The sequence below is a fragment of the Pseudorasbora parva genome, chromosome 12, assembly GCF_024679245.1.
Source record: "Pseudorasbora parva isolate DD20220531a chromosome 12, ASM2467924v1, whole genome shotgun sequence".
In the NCBI taxonomy this organism is placed as follows: domain Eukaryota; kingdom Metazoa; phylum Chordata; class Actinopteri; order Cypriniformes; family Gobionidae; genus Pseudorasbora; species Pseudorasbora parva.
In genome coordinates, this window is record NC_090183.1 from 20793539 (window position 1) to 20814065 (window position 20527).

At 37.0% G+C, this 20527-nt stretch overlaps 1 protein-coding gene and 1 long non-coding RNA gene across 3 annotated transcripts in view; one reads left to right on the forward strand and one right to left on the reverse strand.

Annotated features, from left to right (window-relative positions):
- The window catches only part of si:dkey-237i9.1 (SEC14-like protein 1), a 244779-nt gene extending 225977 nt beyond the window's left edge, over positions 1 to 18802 (forward strand). For both annotated transcript variants that reach the window (XM_067459467.1, XM_067459468.1), the window contains one exon: positions 15984 to 18802. In XM_067459467.1, the coding sequence (XP_067315568.1) occupies positions 15984 to 16089 (106 nt within the window). In that variant the 3' untranslated portion in view covers positions 16090 to 18802. The remainder of the gene's footprint in view (positions 1 to 15983) is intronic.
- On the reverse strand, positions 8491 to 9552 carry LOC137093553 (uncharacterized). The gene is made up of 4 exons (XR_010908493.1): positions 9453 to 9552; positions 8926 to 9018; positions 8736 to 8851; positions 8491 to 8600 (listed from the first exon to the last, which is right to left on the reverse strand). It is a non-coding gene; the product is annotated as an uncharacterized lncRNA (long non-coding RNA).
- Positions 18803 to 20527: the final 1725 nt, after the last annotated feature.

Here is a 20527-nt window from a genome sequence, read left to right on the forward strand (position 1 = left end):
AAATAGCGTGATAGTCCGCGGCAGCGGAAGCGGCAGTGTGAAGCCCTCCTTGTGTGAAGACCAACAAGTGTAAAGACCTCAACTCTTCCCTGTGCAACTCCGCCCGAGCAAGGACCCCGGCAAGGCACTTGAGTATCATCTTCGTTTTCATTATTTGTGTTCGGTTCTTTTATAATTCCTATCTGGCCTTTTCTCTGATCTGTATTCACCATGTGCTTTCAAATCTCAACTATAACTACTAGCACTCGTAAATCACGTTCTGTACGCACGAGATGCCGCAATCCTAATAATTTGCGCTATATCGTAACATCCTCTGCTTCTTTACTCTCTATTCCAATTGGCCTCTGGAATTGCCAGTCGGCTGTAAACAAAGCAGACTTTATTTCATCTATTGGGACTCATTCTCAGCTCAGCTTCATGGCCCTAACTGAGACCTGGATCAAACCAGAGGACACTGCCACTCCTGCAGCCCTCTCAACCAATTTAACTTTTTCACACACTCCTCGGCCTATTGGGAGGGGTGGGGGTACTGGTTTGCTTATCTCAAATGATTGGAAATTTGATCCATTACCGTCTCTACCGGCCAATTCATTTGAATCGCACTCAATCACTATTACTCACCCTGTTAAAATCCATGTGGTAGTGGTCTATCGTCCTCCAGGTCACCTCGGTAACTTTGTGGAGGAGTTGGATGTGTTACTTTCTAGCTTCCCTGAGGATGGCACTCCACTGATTCTGCTTGGTGACTTCAACATCCATCTTGATAAATACCTAGCTGCAGACTTCAGCACTCTACTGACTTCATTTGACCTTAAGTTAGTATCTACTACGGCTACTCACAGATCAGGTAACCAATTAGACCTTGTCTACACACGCAACTGCTCCACGGACAACACTTTAGTTACTCCATTACACACCTCAGACCACTTTCTCATCACTCTTAACCTCATACTGACTCCTGAAACAACACGTACTCCTACACAGATTAGCTTTCGGCATAATCTACGCTCACTCTCTCCCTCTCGCCTATCCACTATGGTTTCATCTTCACTCCCTCCACCTGCTCAGTTCTCAGCACTGGACACTAACAGTGCTACTGACACTCTTTGCTCCACTCTAACATCCTCCTTAGACAGTTTTTGCCCCCTTTCATCCAGACCAGCCCGCCCCACCCCATCTGCCCCCTGGCTGTCTGATGTTCTCCGTGAACATCGCTCTGGACTCAGGGCGGCAGAGAGGAAATGGCAGAAATCTAAAAACTGTACTGACCTTACCTTTTATCAGTCTCTTCTCTCTTCTTTCTCTACAAATGTCTCCACTGCAAAAACAACATACTACCACAACAAAATCAACAATTGCTCTGACTCTCGTAAACTCTTTAAAACATTCTCCTCTCTCCTTTGTCCTCCTCCTCCCCCTCCTTCATCAACTCTTACAGCTGATGACTTTGCATCATTTTTCACAAACAAAACAGCTCTCATTAGCAAACAGTTCTCCTCATCACAAACTGACAGGCACATCTCAACAACTAACACGAACACGCTTCCATCCTTCTCTCCGCTCTCCGAGGCAGATATTTCTAAACTCATCCTTTCCAATCACCCTACTACCTGTCCACTTGATCCTATACCCATTCACCTCCTTCAGGCTATTTCTTCTTCAATCACTCCTGCACTCACTCACATTGTCAACACTTCTCTTCACATGGGAACCTTTCCCACAGCATTTAAGCAGGCTCGGGTAACCCCACTGCTTAAGAAACCCTCTCTGAATCCAGCACTTTTAGAAAACTACCGACCGGTTTCACTTCTGCCTTTCATTGCAAAGACCCTTGAGCGAGTTGTGTTCAATCAACTCTCTATGTTTCTTGAACGGGACAACCTCCTAGACAACAACCAATCCGGCTTCAAAAGCGGCCATTCGACTGAGACTGCCTTGCTCTTGGTAACTGAGGCACTGAGACTGGCAAAAGCAGCTTCCAAATCCTCAGTGCTCATTCTGCTGGATCTGTCTGCTGCTTTTGACACAGTTAACCACCAGATCCTCCTGTCAACACTTAAGAAGACGGGGATCTCAGGAACTGCTCTCCAGTAGGTCCTACAGGGTGTCATGGAGAGGTGAAGTGTCTAAGTCACATCATCTAGCTACTGGGGTTCCACAGGGCTCAGTCCTTGGACCACTTCTCTTCTCCATCTACATGTCATCATTAGGTTCTGTCATTCAGAAACACGGCTTCTCCTATCAATGCTATGCTGATGACACTCAACTCTACTTCACATTTCAACCAGATGATCCTACAGTCAGTGTTCGTATCGCTGCCTGTCTGACAGACATTTCTGACTGGATGGAAGAGCATCTTCTTAAACTCAATCTTGCAAAGACAGAATTACTTGTTTTCTCAACCAACCCTGCACTTCATCAAAATTTCTCCATTCAGCTTGGTTCATCGACGATAACTCCATCAAGGACAGCAAGAAACCTTGGAGTTGTGATTGATGACCAGTTAAACTTCACTGACCACATTACTGCTACAGCCCTGTCCTGCAGATTTGCTTTATACAACATTGGAAAGATCAGACTCTTCCTATCAGAACAGGCTGCACAACTCCTGGTTCAAGCTCTTGTTCTCTCCAGACTGGACTATTGTAATGCTCTTCTGGCTGGGCTTCCAGCATGCACTATCAAACCCTTGCAGCTGATCCAGAATGCAGCGGCGAGAGTGGTCTTTAATGAGCCGAAGAGAGCGCATGTTACGCCTCTCTTCATCAAACTGCACTGGTTGCCAATGGCTGCTCGCATCAAATTCAAGGCACTAGTTCTCGCCTACAAAACAACCACTGGCTCTGCACCAATATACCTAAACTCACTTGTTCAGACTTACACACCCTCCAGAAGCTTGCGTTCTGCGAGCGAGCGGCGCCTCGTTGTTCCATCCCAAAGAGGCATGAAATCGCTCTCACGGACATTTTCCTGGACCGTTCCCACCTGGTGGAATGACCTGCCGATCTCAATTCGTGCTGCCGAGTCTGTAGCCATTTTTAAAAAAACATCTTAAGACACATCTTTTCCAATTGCACTTGACCAATACAGAATAGCACTTACTGATCACCACAGCAACGACCAAAAAGCGCACACTCCTGGATCATATCTACGTCTCTCATCCGGATTTGTGCCTTCAGGCGGGTGTGTTACATAGTTATCATAACTATCAAAATCCAGTGTTCTGTATTTTGCGTACGTGAGTTTTTGTTGTAGATGGCTATTGCTGCGCGTTTAGCTAGAATGCCATACAAAACCAACCCATTGGGCCACTGAATCTGCATTAACGACAACAGCTGGGGCAACAGTATTAGTCCTAATGGGTTGTTATCATAGCTATCAAAATCCAGTGTTTGGCATTTTGCGTATGTGAGTTTTTGTTGTAGATGTCTAAAAAAAAAAAAAAAAAAATTGTGTACTGTTCTAATTAATTGAGATTTCTTACAGCTCTTACAGGTTGTTGGCCTTGTCTGTTTCGTTGCTTTGCTTCTATTACTCTCCCCTTTTTTGTAAGTCGCTTTGGATAAAAGCGTCTGCTAAATGATTAAATGTAAATGTTATTTCCAATATAAAAAGTGATTGTGGACTGGATTTTTTTGTACATTTTATCACAGTCTTGGGCATGTCAAAGATTAGTAACAACACTGGCTTTGATGCATTGTTAGTTTTTGTGCAGCATCAGATTTACATTTATATGCAGTTATTATACTATTATACAAAAGCCAGAAACTAACCTTTTTATTTTTTATTTTTAGCACAGGCCTATCTAAAGGGTTAATGGTGCCACCTGGTTATAAACTGTAAAAATGACATTTTACCTCTTCCCAGCAGGGAAAACCATCAACAATCAAGAATGCATGAGTATATAGCATTGTGACTTTGCAATCAAAAAATGTGGTCATAATGGAAGTCAATGGGGCAAAAACAGCCACGAACAGTAAATGAGGGAGAAAAATCTCATCCTTTACAAAAACTAACAATGCATCAAAGCTAAAGTTGTTACTAATCTTTGACATGCTCAATATTGTGATAAGAGATTGAAAATAAGTCATTTTGTGTGCATGTTGTTTTTTTCCAAATCAGTTTTGAAAATAATTTATGAATTTGGCAATTAAAGGTGCACTATGCAGCTTTCCGTCCACTAGAGGTCACCTATTCAAAACAAAGGCGTAGTTTGATGACGCCAAGTTTGAGCGCAGCATCTTGGGACATGTGGTCTTCACCTCACAGCCGGTTGAAAATAAGACTCGGGCAGAAATCATGTTGATGGATGCGGTTATTAACGTTACTGTAGTATGAAGCAGAGCAGGACCGAGTGTTGTGGAGCTTAGCACGGCCGCTGGACCGATTGTTACACAAACATCCGCCTCGCGAACACCAGGACTTTTATTATGACGGGACGGGACACAGTCGCCGGGCACACGCACTATTTCTGCTTTTCCGGTAATACAGTTTATTGTTTATTATATTAGATACACTTAAGTGTGTTTAAAATTGTTATGACGTTACTCTGTGCGTTTGCTCAGCGGCTGCTGTGACACTTGTTTACACTGCTAAGAGAAAAGTTCTTCTGGCAAATGGAACCGGAAACTGAGGGTAACGCAATTATGATGCAATTGACAGGCAACTCCCTCAAACGCTATGCTCAAACGTCCCGGGTCATTGGTTAAAACAGCAATTTTCTCACAATTTACAAATAGTTGGAAACATTTGGGATATTGCAAGTACTCAACTGAACAAAATATATAACACTGGCCTGGTGTCTTTAGGATATTTTACTGCAAAAATACTACATAGTGCACCTTTTTCAAAAAGAGGTTTTTGTTTTTGTTTTATTATTATTATTATTATTATTATTATTATTATTATTATTATTATTATTATTATTATTATTATTATTGTACTGGATTGGACTGAAGAGCCTCATAAATTAATAAACGTATTCATTCCTAAACTATGGTGCATTTCCATACTCAGTAATAAATAATAGACTATATACTCTGGGCAAACCCTGGTGGGATGTCCCCACCAAAGCTGAGACCAAACCTACGCCCTTGCAATGACCCCTCCCTAGCCATCCCCAAATAGCCCATCGCTAGCACTTTCAGTGTGTCGTGTGTGTCAGGATATTCACAGATAGCACGTTCTTTCTTGACTTGTCGCCCTTTAATAATTTAAAAGCATTTGCATGAATAAGAGTGTGATCGTATATAATATAATGTAACGCTAACCAATGGATGATAGAAAAATGGATGCTGCATTAATTGCGTTACGTTAAATGTTTGTATGCGTTAAACTGGAAATAATCCATTGCATGTGTTAACGCTAATTTTTGATAGCTCCAATAACTATATAACTGAAATAAACCTTCACATAACTAAACTATTGAAAGGATAATTTGACTATACAAAATAATTTAAAATGTTAGACATGGTTAGATTTACAAATAAAACAACACATAATACAGTGCTATAGATAATATGCAAAAGAGACATTCAGGGCATTGTCATTTTGTAATAATTATTTTACTTTACAGAAAACTTAAATTTTTTGGTAAAAATACAGGTGGCCTATAACTTTAAATCATTAAAAAGCAACACTTCAGTACACTACATGTGAGAGAAATTTATGGAATGTCATGTTTTTACTTTTAAATGTTTTGGCATTTTTACTCAAAATAGGGTTGTGAGTATTCCAGGTAATTCCTAATATGGACAAAATCATCCAGCTATGAGCTATCGCTGTAGCTGAATAAAAAGAAAATATGCCATAAATAACCAGCTAACGAGTAGAGTCATATTTTCTTTGACTTAAAAATGAAGACAATAAACACAACTGTAACAATATATGGTTTTCAGTGTTTTTCAAGCCACCTTGGGTATTGTTTTACAATAATAAAGTGTAAAGAATACTTACTGTGAGGAAATAATTACAAACTCAATGAAAAGCAGATGAATTTGAAGCTTGATGCTGTTTATTGAGGAGTATACAGGTTTGCATGGATAGGCTGTGCTGTCAGTGAGTGTGGTCATATTAAAACGCTATAGATTGTGCCTCTTGTTAGTTTCATATGGATTACATAGAGAGTGAATATTTGTTTTCAAATATAAATTATTTTAGAAATTAGCTTTCTAAAGACATCTCTCATGTCTGCGTGGCAAGTATTTGCTGAGTTTCAGTTTTCTGACGCATTTCAGAAAGTTCACAGAGATTGAGATGGCAGAAAGTGCTGTTTTTTCCCCCATTATTTTACAAAAGCACAAAGTTTTGTCATGATTTTGAGTGTACACAAATAAAGGTAGACCCTTTACAGTTTCAAATTATGAATATCATTTGTTTCTGTATGACAACAAAAAAACACCAAAACCCGCCAGCACGTTTGTTGACCCAGTGAGAAGATGGAAAGATATTTTAAAAATATTTCACCTCCATAAGCCTACAAGGCCGCTTTTCAGACATAAAACCTGATGGAGTTGAGGCTCTCACTGTAAAAAAAAAAAAGTTGAGTTAACTTAAAAAAATAAAGCAACCAGCTGCAAAGCATTTTTGAGTTTACTCAACTTCAGTGGTTGAAGTTATGCCAAATCATTTTTGAAAGTTCACTAAACTTATTTGATTAAGTTAATTATACTTTACTCAGTAAGTCCATCTAACTACCAGTCCAACTCAAAGAAACAAGTTAGCCCAACTTCAGAGGTCTTGAAGTTCAGTAAACTCAAAAATGCTTTGCAGCTGGTTGCTTTATTTTTTTAAGTTAACTCAACTTTGTACTTTTTGTAAGTTGGTTCAACTTTGAAACCAAAAAGTTGGTTCAACTTTTTCAACTTACCAGTCCAACTCAAAGAAACAAGTTAGCACAACTTCAGAGGTCTTGGAGTTCAGTAAACTCAAAAATGCTTTGCAGCTGGTTGCTTTATTTTTTTAAGTTAACTCAACGTTGTACTTTTTGTAAGTTGGTTCAACTTTCTTCAAATATCTAACCCAGATACTTGTGTACCCACCACATTAAGAATCCAAATGCAGCCAGAACAAACCACACTGAAAATACAACACAATACAAAATACATTGCCATCATTACAGAAAATTTTTATTGACAATTCTGCAAAACAGCATTTTCTGTCTCCAATAGGTACATTAGAAGGTGATGAACTTCTACTCCACTCTTCAATATTTATAAACAAAAAAAGATTATGCACTAAATTAGAGTACAAACTGAAATAAATAAATAAATAAATGCTCAACCTTATGATTATCCATAAAGACTGCAGCAATTTTTTTAAGGACCAGACTCTTGCTGAGCACTGGGGGTCAAGAACATTAAACACTTTTGAAAAAAATATTTAGTAACAATTGCAGCAAAGGTATTGCACATTACCTGGTCCAATCTGCTCTTAGTACTACAGAGAGGCACCTTATATTTGGGTTTGAGTGGATGGTGGCAACATTTTCAAAGATGGTTAAGATCCTCATCTTCTCCCTTTATCCTGGCTATATGTCCTGCAATAGAAATAAGCATAAAATTAGGGATTTTCCAGTGGACCACAGTGTGTTCAGTGTGTTCCTAAACATGCTCATGTGACTTTATTTGAAAAGTAAAGGTGGCCCTGATTATAAAGGGTTAGTTCCTCACAAAAATGAAAATTAGACCATGATTTAATCACCCTCAAGCCATCCTAGGTGTATATAACTTTCTTTGTGTCAGAGTTATATCAGAGTTATATATTAAAAAGCGCATTTTTTACCTACCCATCCATCAGCTATTCTATCCATCATATAACTGCCCCACACACAAGCGCATGTTGACTTGCATACCGTTGGAAGCTAGATATTTTAGTCTATACAGTTTTAAGTATGGATATTTTTCTTACACAAACACGCTACTTCGCTTGAATGAATGAATGAATGATACACTTTTATGATGGATAGATGCACTTTTATGGACTTCAAAACAGAAACCACCATTCAATGCCATTATAAAGCTTTGAAGAGCCATGATATTTTTTATTTAACTCTGCGTATATGAAGAATGTCCTATACACCTAGAATGACTTCAGGGTGAACAAACCATGGGCTAATTTTCATTTTTAGTTGAACTAACCTTTTAAGCTGATAAAACTGATAAACATATTTCCCAAGTCCAAACACTGCCACACCTGAACCTGTGCTGTTAGAAGCCATTTCAGCATTGATGTAATTACAATGCTGATTCAACAGCAACTTGTTGAATTTGTGCTCTCAGATGAAATCAAACTAAACACTGAGAAAGATTCAAATATGATTTTTCAATTTAGTATTTTTTACCATGACTTTGTACCCTGCTTTCGTCTCTTTACTCTGCCTTTTGGCTGACAGAGAGCAAATGATAAGTTTGTATACCTAAAAGGACCTGATAAACAGCTGAACAGGTGAAGTATTTCAGGCATGAGTGTATATGCTGATGATGACACACATCATCTTACCAGGCAAGTCTTCAGGATGTTTCCAAAATTTTCTCTCATAAACAAAGGTCCCTCTGAAAGTTGTGGCCTTTCTTTGAGCAAGTACAATAGAGTGTATGTGACTGAAAGACAGAAAAAACAAATATGGAACAAGTTATATCCAAGTTATATCCAAAGAGAGGCATGGGACTTAGCTTGACAGAGCGATGACACCATTCAACTTTTAATCAAACATATATCACATGCTAAACAATTACCTGATGTTCATGTTGGTCTAGTAAGAACTTCATCTCATCTCCATTCTCTGTACAACTAGATGTGTGTTCATCCAACGAAGGGAAAAGGTGCTCTCCTGTAATACTCAGCACAGACCCTGAATAAAAAACTTTGTTATAACAGTAAAAATTAAGTGTACACTTCATTTAGATCTAAAAATAATAAACTCACCTGATCTTTCAAAAGGTCACATTTTTTGCACATCTGCCAGATTTTTGTCAGTGCATCACTGATGTTTGATGTTGTTGCTTTTTTTCTTTTTTTCTAAACAGGACAAATACAAAAACAAACACAAAAGCAGTTACAGTATGTTAATTTAACGCGTAGCATTACAGAAATAGAATAATACAATGTGAAAACAACCCAATGCATAGTCTTCACTGTATTAATTAAATATAAATGTATTTATAAAGATACAAAAGAGCATTAAGTGATTTTGTCTTGTTGTTTGAGTAACAACAAGACAGCAGGTACATAGATTGCTGTCCCCTTAAGAGCTAAGGCACATATCTAATACATCCTACTAAAAAATCTTGGATTCACTAAATGATTTATGTTCACTTAAGACATAACCTACTGTGTTTACGGTAATGCTACCCACTGTGAGCTTTTTGACAAAATAGACCTAATAAACAGATGAACTGATGAAGTATTTCAGGCATGAGTGTATATGCTGATGATGACACACATCATCTTACCAGGCAAGTCTTCAGGATGTTTCCAAACTTTTCTCTCATAAACAAAGGTCCCTCTGAAAGTTGTGGCCTTTCTTTGAGCAAGTACAATGGAGTGTATGTGACTAAAAGACAGAAAAAACAATTATGGAACAAGTTATATCCAAAGAGAGGCATGGGACTTAGCTTGACAGAGAGATGACACCATTCAACCTTTAATCAAACATATATCACATGCTAAACAATTACCTGATGTTCAAGTTGGTTTAGTAAGAACTTCATCTCATCTCCATTCTCTGTACAACTAGATGTGTGTTCATCCAATGAAGGGAAAAGGTGCTCTCCTGTAATACTCAGCGCAGACCCTGAAAAAAAAAAAAAAAAACATTGTTATAACAGTAAAAATTAAGTGTACACTTCATTTAGATCTAAAAATAATAAACTCACCTGATCTTTCAAAAGGTCACATTTTTTGCACATCTGCCAGATTTTTGTCAGTGCATCACTGATGTTTGATGTTGGTGCTTTTTTTTTTTTTTTTCTAAACAGGACAAATACAAAAACAAACGCAAAAGCAGTTACAGTATGTTAATTTATCATGTAGCATTACAGAAATGGAATAATAAAAAGATATTACAACCCAATGCATAGTCTTCACTGTATTAATTAAATATAAATGTATTTATAAAGATACAAAAGAGCATTAAGTGATGTTGTCTTGTTATTTGAGTAACAATATATACACAAGACGGCAGGTACTTAGATTGCTTTCACTTTAAGAGCTAAAGCACATATCGAATACATCCTACTAAAACATCTTGGATTCACTAAATTATTTATGTTCAATTAAGACATAACCTACTGTGTTTAAGGTAATGCTACCCACTGTGAGCTTTTTGACAAAATTGGGTATATGTTTCACTATCAAATTGCAATAAACACAAAAGATTAGCACTTACGTGCTGTCTTTAACATTTTTAACATCATGCACGTCCTTCTTATTCTTTTCTCGTTCAAACATGTTTCCTCACACTTGTCTAAGTTGTCAATAACGTTGAAGCTGTAACTTTTGGCGCGCGTTAATCAAAACAAAACGGTGTGCATGCGTCTTGCGGAAGAACATTGTAGTCGGAGCTACTTCTCTCTGTTTATGTCTATGAGGGCGAGTCACGCCGAAAGTATTGTGCTACTCCGCATCGACGCCGACTGAGCTAAAATAGTCCCAAAATAAACATGTATTATAGGTGTAGCGTAATGATTCAAAATAAGGCAAAAACACGGTTTAAAAAATGGATTCATAAAGTACTTGCTCATTGTATCTATTTCGTCAATTTTGAACATAAAAAAAGTTTATTACAAAGTGAAGCTTTAAATAGACGTTACTGTGCTACGTGTACAATCTCTAGCAAAATAGGCCTACATTTTATATAGTCTCCATTAAAAATATAGTCCATCCAGCCATACTCTAGCTGTATATGTTGATATATACCTTCAAATGTTAACAGATTGCTAACAGGATCACCGAACATAACAGATAACAAACAAGATAACTAATCACCACATGCTTTAGTATGAGTTTAGTCTTTTAACATTTAACAAACAAGGTGTGCCATATATGTAGCTTAAATTATTCATAAAGCTTAAAGAAAACTTACCTCAACCAGATGAAATCCAGTCCCTTCCAAAGCGTGGTTGAAGGAGGAAACCCCGTGCAAGATACAGCGCTGACATTCTGCGCATGCGCGATGACGGGAAGTTATGAATAAATTAAAACATTACGTTTTCTCAACTTACTTGTTTGTGTTCAGTGGACGACATATTAGTAAACTTGCAGTGAAATCGTCCTTATAAGTAAACTCAACATTGTGGTCAAAAATTTGTCCACTCAACTTAAAATCTGAAACTGAGTCAACAATTTGCAAGTTGGATTTTTTACAGTGCTCATAAAATCGTTTTATATAATCACATATATATTTTGCATACAGGGAATTATTCTCATGCATTTCATTAATTTATTTACACATATATGTGGCCTGATTTACATGCCTTATATACATGTGCACACACACACACCTACCTGTTTGTATGGCTGTGTTTGTGAGGACATCCATTGATATCATCCAATCCTTAGCCCATTACCCTAACCTTAACCATTACAACTAAGTGCCTAACCCTTACCCAACCTAGAAGCACAACCCTTTAATGTCACCATAAAATTCTAAATTGATGAATCTTTTTTTTCTATGAAATATTGCATTTCACATGAGATCACAGCAATAGCAAACACTGATGTAATGAATTTCTAAATAGAGAGCTTACATGTCTGATGTCAGTTTAGTCACTGGTACTGCTTGGGTTGTGCAGAAGACTTTACACTGTTTGGATGGATTAAATTACAATAGCATGGTTTTTAGTGCATCTGTCTGTTGTCTGATGTATAAAAATTAAGTTATGAAATGAATACATGTTTTTTTTTCTTACATGGTCTGTTATCTGAGACCCTATTAAAAAAAAGATACATTTATAATAATATAGTATTAAAAACTTCTAAATCATGTTTTTTCCATAATCTCAATAATCAGTGGTTTGAATGTTACAGAATGTCAGACTTGTTCACACCAAGTCTGACTTCTCAACATGGCAAGATTTAAAAAAATAAATAAAACCATGCATCTCTACCCTTTTTTCTGAGTGTAGATTGATTTTGCTTACATGGCACTATATAATGAAAAACAGTTGCAGCAAAAAAATCAGGGAAAAGATGTGATATGCTGAATAATTTCAAAATACTTGCTCTCATCATGTCATGTCATATGTCTGCTACATATGTATATTAATAGTAGTAATAACTGGACCAGTCATTACAAATATGCGTAGGTATTCCTATATTACAATCACACAATTTTTACTATTTCCATAGTTCCATTCCAGAAGATTGACAACATTTCAGTTGTTGTGGTGGGTTGTATTTTGCACTGAAGCATGTGAATGACAGGAGTGCATTTTAATAAAATGTAGGCATGCACAGTTTTTTTTCATTAAATTATGAAGATTTACATTGTCTATATAGTTTTGATGCAAATTTGTTTTGAAAACTTTTTCCTCAATTATTGCATCAGATATTCTCTGACCAGCTAAATAGCTGACATAAATCATACTTTAAATAAATGGGAAAACAAATTCTATCCAATTATGAAGTGTTTACCCAATTTAGCAAGAGTGGAGAGTAAGAATTAGTTTTAATTATCCACAATATTTCAGCTTATGTTGACAATTTGTAGTAAAATAAATAGTCTAAAATCATTTAGTTTAGACTGGAGTGAGGGGAAAACAGAACAAAGTTGTTTGTTAGCTAGCTGATAATTTTCATAGCTAAATTAAATTAATTCAAATTAAATTGTATATGGCAGAACATTTGGCTATTTGTTGATTGTTAATGCTATTTCTAATATTGATATGATTATATACCAAAACAATTATTTGTAAATAATATAAAAATGAGGAACAAAAGAAACATCAAGATAAGAGATCATACATAATATATCAAAATAACATAAGCAAAAATTACTGTTTCATTGCATTTTTGAAAAATATGTACATATATAAAATATTTTGCTTAAGCAGCATATTAATGCATATCTGTATGATACATATTCCACCTGTTATCTATATTCATTTAAGATATATTGGACTGTCTATACCTCATTTATAGCATTTTTACAGAACTTTAAAATGGGCACGAGCGCTTTTCACAAAACAAACAAGCCCTCTGTCAGTGTCAGTTTGTTGTTTCTGTCCACCATAGACCGTAAAAAATATGGACACGTTGTCTTCAATGCCTCCCACTGACGAAAAGTTGTGTTATTTGCTTATAGAAGAAAAAGGTTAATTCCCACATAGCTTTAGATTTTTTGATCAAAACTTCTCTCATGGTACACTTACACAACCATACATATGAGAGAAGTGCCAATCATATGCATACAGTCTTGTTCAAAATAATAGCAGTACAATGTGACTAACCAGAATAATCAAGGTTTTTCGTATATTTTTTTATTGCTACGTGGCAAACAAGTTACCAGTAGGTTCAGTAGATTCTCAGAAAACAAATGAGACCCAGCATTCATGATAGGCACGCTCTTAAGGCTGTGCAATTGGGCAATTAGTTGAATTAGTTGAAAGGGGTGTGTTCAAAAAAATAGCAGTGTGGCATTCAATCACTGAGGTCATCAATTTTGTGAAGAAACAGGTGTGAATCAGGTGGCCCCTATTTAAGGATGAAGCCAACACTTGTTGAACATGCATTTGAAAGCTGAGGAAAATGGGTCGTTCAAGACATTGTTCAGAAGAACAGCGTACTTTGATTAAAAAGTTGGTTAGAGAGGGGAAAACCTATAAAGAGGTGCAAAAAATGATAGGCTGTTCAGCTAAAATGATCTCCAATGCCTTAAAATGGAGAGCAAAACCAGAGAGACGTGGAAGAAAACGGAAGACAACCATCAAAATGGATAGAAGAATAACCAGAATGGCAAAGGCTCAGCCATTGATCACCTCCAGGATGATCAAAGACAGTCTGGAGTTACCTGTAAGTACTGTGACAGTTAGAAGACGTCTGTGTGAAGCTAATCTATTTTCAAGAATCCCCCGCAAAGTCCCTCTGTTAAAAAAAAAGGTATGTGCAGAAGAGGTTACAATTTGCCAAAGAACACATCAACTGGCCTAAAGAGAAATGGAGGAACATTTTGTGGACTGATGAGAGTAAAATTGTTATTTTTGGGTCCAAGGGCCACAGGCAGTTTGTGAGACGACCCCCAAACTTTGAATTCAAGCCACAGTACACAGTGAAGCATGGAGGTGCAAGCATCATGATATGGGCATGTTTCTCCTACTATGGTGTTGGGCCTATTTATCGCATACCAGGGATCATGGATCAGTTTGCATATGTTAAAATACTTGAAGAGGTCATGTTGCCCTATGCTGAAGAGGACATGCCCTTGAAATGGTTGTTTCAACAAGACAATGACCCAAAACACACTAGTAAACGGGCAAAGTCTTGGTTCCAAACCAACAAAATTAATGTTATGGAGTGGCCAGCCCAATCTCCAGACCTTAATCCAATTGAGAACTTGTGGGGTGATATCAAAAATGCTGTTTCTGAAGCAAAACCAAGAAATGTGAATGAATTGTGGAATGTTGTTAAAGAATCATGGAGTGGAATAACAGCTGAGAGGTGCCACAAGTTGGTTGACTCCATGCCACACAGATGTCAAGCAGTTTTAAAAAACTGTGGTCATACAACTAAATATTAGTTTAGTGATTCACAGGATTGCTAAATCCCAGAAAAAAAAAATGTTTGTACAAAATAGTTTTGAGTTTGTACAGTCAAAGGTAGACACTGCTATTTTTTTGAACACACCCCTTTCAACTAATTGCCCAATTGCACAGCCTTAAGAGCGTGCATATCATGAATGCTGGGTCTTGTTTGTTTTCTGACAATCTACTGAACCTACTGGTAACTTGTTTGCCACGTAGCAATAAAAAATATACTAAAAACCTTGATTATTCTGGTTAGTCACATTGTACTGCTATTATTTTGAACAATACTGTATTCCACATTTTATCATTAGTGTGGGGACTTCCATTGGTCTTGGTCTTGACTTGGTCTTGGCACACTTGATCTTTAAAAAAAAAAAAAAAAGGGGGATAGAGAAGGTTAGAAAGTATGAAGCTGGTGTTGTCGGAATGTCTGTCAGTCAAGTGTGAAGTAAGATGCAACCCATTACATTATGGCATTGGCAGATGCAAATACAAAATAACTACAAGTATGCTACACACAGGAGCTTGCACGCGTGCCACTCGCTAGAACAGACCTTATTAATTTTCACGCATGACGTACATTTGATCTTCCTCTTTTCAATGGTGGTTTGCAAATCCACTTGAAGGTGCATACCACCACTTACTGCATGGCAACTGTGTAACAGCTGACATTTAAAAAAAAGGCTGGTACCGATCAGTGAAAAAAAAAAAAGCTTAATTAGCCCCCAATAACTGAGCCTTGAAATCTTTTCAGTAGTGGCTGGTAAAATAGCAGAAAAACACATTTGGCTTGTGGTGTGTAATAATTTCATAAATCAATCTTTTGTTTTTGTGTGCATATTCTAAACTCACATGGGCTTTGATAACTTAAATATTTGCATTAATTACAGTTTTGTCACTTGTCCTGTATTTATTTTGAGAGAAATCTTGTATTTTAAGTACATTTAACTTTTTACTTTATGAAGGCTTTTGGCACTCATGTAAAATACGAGGAAAGTCAATACTTCTCTTATTTGCCTTTGTTTGGCTACTTGCCTTAACTGCATGTTTGACTGGATTTAAACAGGTAAAACAAATGAGGGGGGTGTAGCTTATTTATTTATTTATTTTAATCAAATTATTGAACCTAAATATTTCATTTGAAACCTTTTTTTTATTTTATTTTATTTTTTACATCATTTTATGTACAGTATTTGGTCTTATTCATTTCTCACATGCTATTTTACTCTGTTTTAATCTCAGGGGCTCAATGACCAGTCTGGAATCTAGCCACAGTGGTTTCTCTCAGCTCAGCGCCGCTACCACATCCTCCAATCAATCAATGTCCAGCTCCATGATCTCCAGGTAGAATGGAAAGAGATTAAGGCTCTAGAATGCTATAGAAGTGCAGGACTCGATTCTCAATCAACCCCAATACTATTCCTGTCATCTATCCCTACTGTATCCCTCAATAACTGGATCTGTCAAGGATCTGAAGCATGCTTCCACACCTAAAAAGAGTATAAAATATATCCTTATCACAAAGGATTCTGGTGACTGTTTTTAAAGGGCTTGAATCTGCTTTGCCATAGCGCTCAACTGGGTTGCAGGTCAATTCATAGTCTGTGCTTTGTGTGTCTCCAAAAGAAGTCACTCTTTATCATGCATTATTACATTTCCCATGGACCACATTCTGAACTAAGCAATACATGTTCTCAAATTAGAAAGAGTCTGAAATTACGCAACTAATGTGTGCATATGCCCTCCACACACGTCTCAAATACTGCACATACCCACACAATTGCACTTACTTCTGCCATATCACTTGGAGCTCATCCTCTTTGTTAATTGTTTTAGGTCAGTAGGTGAGCTTCTGCAATAACTTAGAAGAATTTGTACTATTTGAATTTGTACTTATCGGAAAATGTTTATGGAGACTGGATTAAGTCTTCTTAGGTGCTACAAGCTTGATTCCTCATTGTTAGTATGTGGCTAGACTTGCAGTTTGAACACAGCCATGTGTTTAGTGAAATAGTCGCAGTACTGCTTTTGTGCTCACTACTAGTGTGTTGACTTAAATTTTGACTTGGTGAAAACCTTGATATCGAACCTCAGACTAGCTGCTGATCAGTTCCTATGCAGTCAGCCAATCAGTGCTTGGAATAGTCATTCATATTAATAGGTCAAAACATTTTTGAATGACAGCTTTCCTTAAAGAGAGGCAGTATACATTTTGTGTATTATATCATTGCTTCAATAAGAATGTCTTGTTACATACAAGGGTCTTGAATCCAGTTGTTTTATGGTTCTGTATTACAGAAGGTGTAGGAAAGGGTTTTTGTTTTGTTTTTGTTTTTCTTCCTGTATTTTGCCTCTTTTTGCTTTATGGTTCCTAAAATACTGGAAATGGCAAAATAAATACTTGGAGTGAAGTTACACAAGCCAAAAAAGCATGACTAAAGGCTAAACTTATTTATCTGTTCAGGTTAAAATATAAATAAGAATTTTAAACAAAATAATTTTGAATAATTCATTAATAAATCTCAATAATTTTGTTTTAATTGAGAGAATGTCTATGTAATCCAGGTGACTTTTTACACCTGGGACATCATGCACAATAAACTTTTCACCTGCTTACATTCTCGAGAAAATGTGTGTCCACTGAGGTTTACCTGAGGACAGTGGATGTACATGTTCAAATTTGACGTGCCCTAACTGCTTGAATCATGCCATAGCCTGCAATGAAGATTCTCCCTATCCTCCATTTCTCAGCCTTATCATTTCTGATAATCAATCATGAAAAGGAGATTGTTACATTGTTACATTATTGTTACACTGAGCAACAGCTAATTTTTACATGTCACTTCTAGCTCATTTTCATTGATCATATGGTATCATATTTATAATGTATTAGTGTTCTGGAAGTATTCTCTGAAAATAACAGCAAGTGTAAAAAAGAAGTACAAGGCGGAACGAGTAATACTTTTTGTTTGATGGTTGAAAAAAACATGTCACAAAAAAACGCAAACTTCTGCCAAGCTACCACCTCTTGAAATTAAAAAAAAAAAAAACCCACGAAGAACATATTCTGATCCATGTGTACTTTAAAGTCTCTTTATTTGTCTACAAGCTGCCAGTCAGGTAGAAGTTTCAGGGCTTAGCTTTCTTGAATTTAATGGTGTTTACCCATGCACAGGTTAGTACAATTGTTTTATGCTTAGTATTTAAGGGAGGAAAGGTGAGAGATTCTATTTAAAGTACAGTTTTAAAAATGTATGCTTTAATGCAAAAATTGACATAAGACCCTTTTATCAAATGTAACTATGTAGTAATTTTCTGTGACGAGATTTCTGTGTGAACGTGTGGTTATTTTCCCCTCCTTCACTTACCTGTTCCAGCCATCAAATGCAGTATTTAATTTGTGTGTCTGACTGTCAGCTAGATGAGACCCCTAATGTGATATGCAAGCATCTGCACAGTAAATAGAAAATGGCCACTGGTGTCCAAAAATCTCTCTCTCTCTCTCTCTCTCTCTCTCTCTCTCTCTCTCTCTCTCTCTCTCTCTCTCTCTCTCTCTCTCTCTCTCTCTCTCTCTCTCTCTCTCTCTCTCTCTCTCTCTCTCTCTCTCATACACCTCGCTTCAACTAAACAAAGCAGTGTGTTTGAGAAGTAAATTCACACCCACTCAACATTCTGCGAACAAACACCAGCATCCTCATTGTGCTAGTTGAGCTTTTAATGTTTAGAAAAAAAATCAACCGGATTTCAAACGTTTACAGAATCTCCGCTTTTCTATGTAATCCACCAACCTGGATTATGTTTGAATATATCCTCTTTATGTGGTCTCATCTGTGTTTGAGGGCTGTTATGTTTCTGTCTGTTGTTTTTTCCCTCTGAGTGTATTTTCCTTTATTCTGAGATGTTACATATGTTTTTTTTCTCTGACAAAAAACATGTAAAACATGTAAAAAAATAAATAAAATAAAAACATTCTGTATGTGAACAAATGTAATATGTAATTAATATACAAATATAGCGCCTTTTAATTTTTTTTGAAAGTTATTAAACTTTATTTAAAGAGGTGTGTGTGTGTGTTTGTGTAGAAGAAATTCATTTTCACTAGGCCTTAGTAAGCCTCACTAGGCCTTAGCTGCAGTATAAACTGGCCTCGGCTGAGCACCAAGAAAAAACAAGGTCTGTCGCTCGTAAAAAACATCCAAGGCGTGAGAAACAAGAGATATTACATTAATTGTATGGGAAAAATTGGTGAGAAGCGCTGGGAAACTGTCATGTTACTGGAAAGGTGGGGATGGTCCACAGATTAATATGATACGTGTCAAAGTTTGTATATAATTGTGGAAAAAACTATGAGGTGACTGTCAAAAAAAAAGATGAATAGAATGATGCCTATTGGATGAGAAAGAAAAACAAGTGGCAGTCGGCCACCATTACAAAGAAGACTAGATAAGTTTATGAATAGAGCAAATGTGGCAAAAAGTATGGGGAGTAATGCACCTGCTATGAAATCATGAGCTAAAACTGTATAAAAGTGTGAGCTAAGAAAGAGAGCTGCATCTCACTTTGTTGTCCCAACAATAAAGTTTATTTCTTCTGAGACCTGGAACTTCGACTCTGATAGATTTTCTTTAAAGAGCTAGAGACAATTAAGAACTTAAAATTTGCCACAACATATTTGGCGAGCCAGAAAGGGCTGGGCTGGGCTGGGGCCCGTGGCGGCTTGGCACGAGACCTCACAAAACAAAAGACACGCCAAAGAAATACAAGGTAAGCAATTTTGCTTATATTTTGTTTTGTGTGGTCCCTTGTGAGCTGCTGCCTTGGGTAACTACCTATTGCCTTACTAAACGAACCTATAATTAATTATTACTAAACAAATGTTTGAAATACATGATTAATTGAAAAAAAAGAAGTAATTTCCAGGTCTGAGGGAAAGCGCTTGCGTATTAACACATGCAAGAAGTGCTGTGTGTAGTAGTAGAATAAACGCAAGTAGTGCGTTCGAATGCAAGAAGTGCATTCAACACATGCAAGAAGTGCTGTGTGTAGTTGTAGAATAAACGCAAGAAGTGCGTTCGAATGCAAGAAGTGCATTCAACACATGCAAGAAGTGCTGTGTGTAGTTGTAGAATAAACGCAAGAAGTGCGTTTGAATGCAAGAAGTGCTTTGTGCTCATCTGCAGGAGAAGCAGGTGTGTGTGTGTGTGTGTGTGTGTGTGTGTGTGTGTGTGTGTGTGTGTGTGTGTGTGTGTGTGTGTGTGTGTGTGTTTGTGTGTGTAAGGGTGCACTTGTCTGGGAAGCGATCCAAGTTTGACTGAGTCAGACAAGAAGTGCCTAGGCTGTCAGGATAGGGATAGTGTTGTAAAAAGTGAAGTGAGTCCAAGGGAGGAGACAAAATAAAAAGTGTATATTGTCTGTATATAATGTGTAAGATAATAGAAAAATTAACAGAAGTGTCTAATCATACTTAAATTACTTTGTACATAAGCTAAGTTTTTTTTGTGGGAATACATGACTAGACAAGTTTGTGTGCCGTGGAAAAGAGTTGTCCCAATCACAGCAGAGGAGCAGGGGTTAGGGTTGGAGGGGACTGTGTGGAATAAGATATTTGTTTTCCCCAGTGGGAGTGTGCTGCTGTGCAAGGCTGTTGGGAAGGTATAAAGAAAAGAAAATTGAACAGCTGCTGTTGTCAGACCAAGCTATATTGTCAGTATTTGCAACTGTTAGGATAAATTAATATCTAACTGAAGGACAAACAATTATATTGGCTTTTAGCGTCCCACACTGAA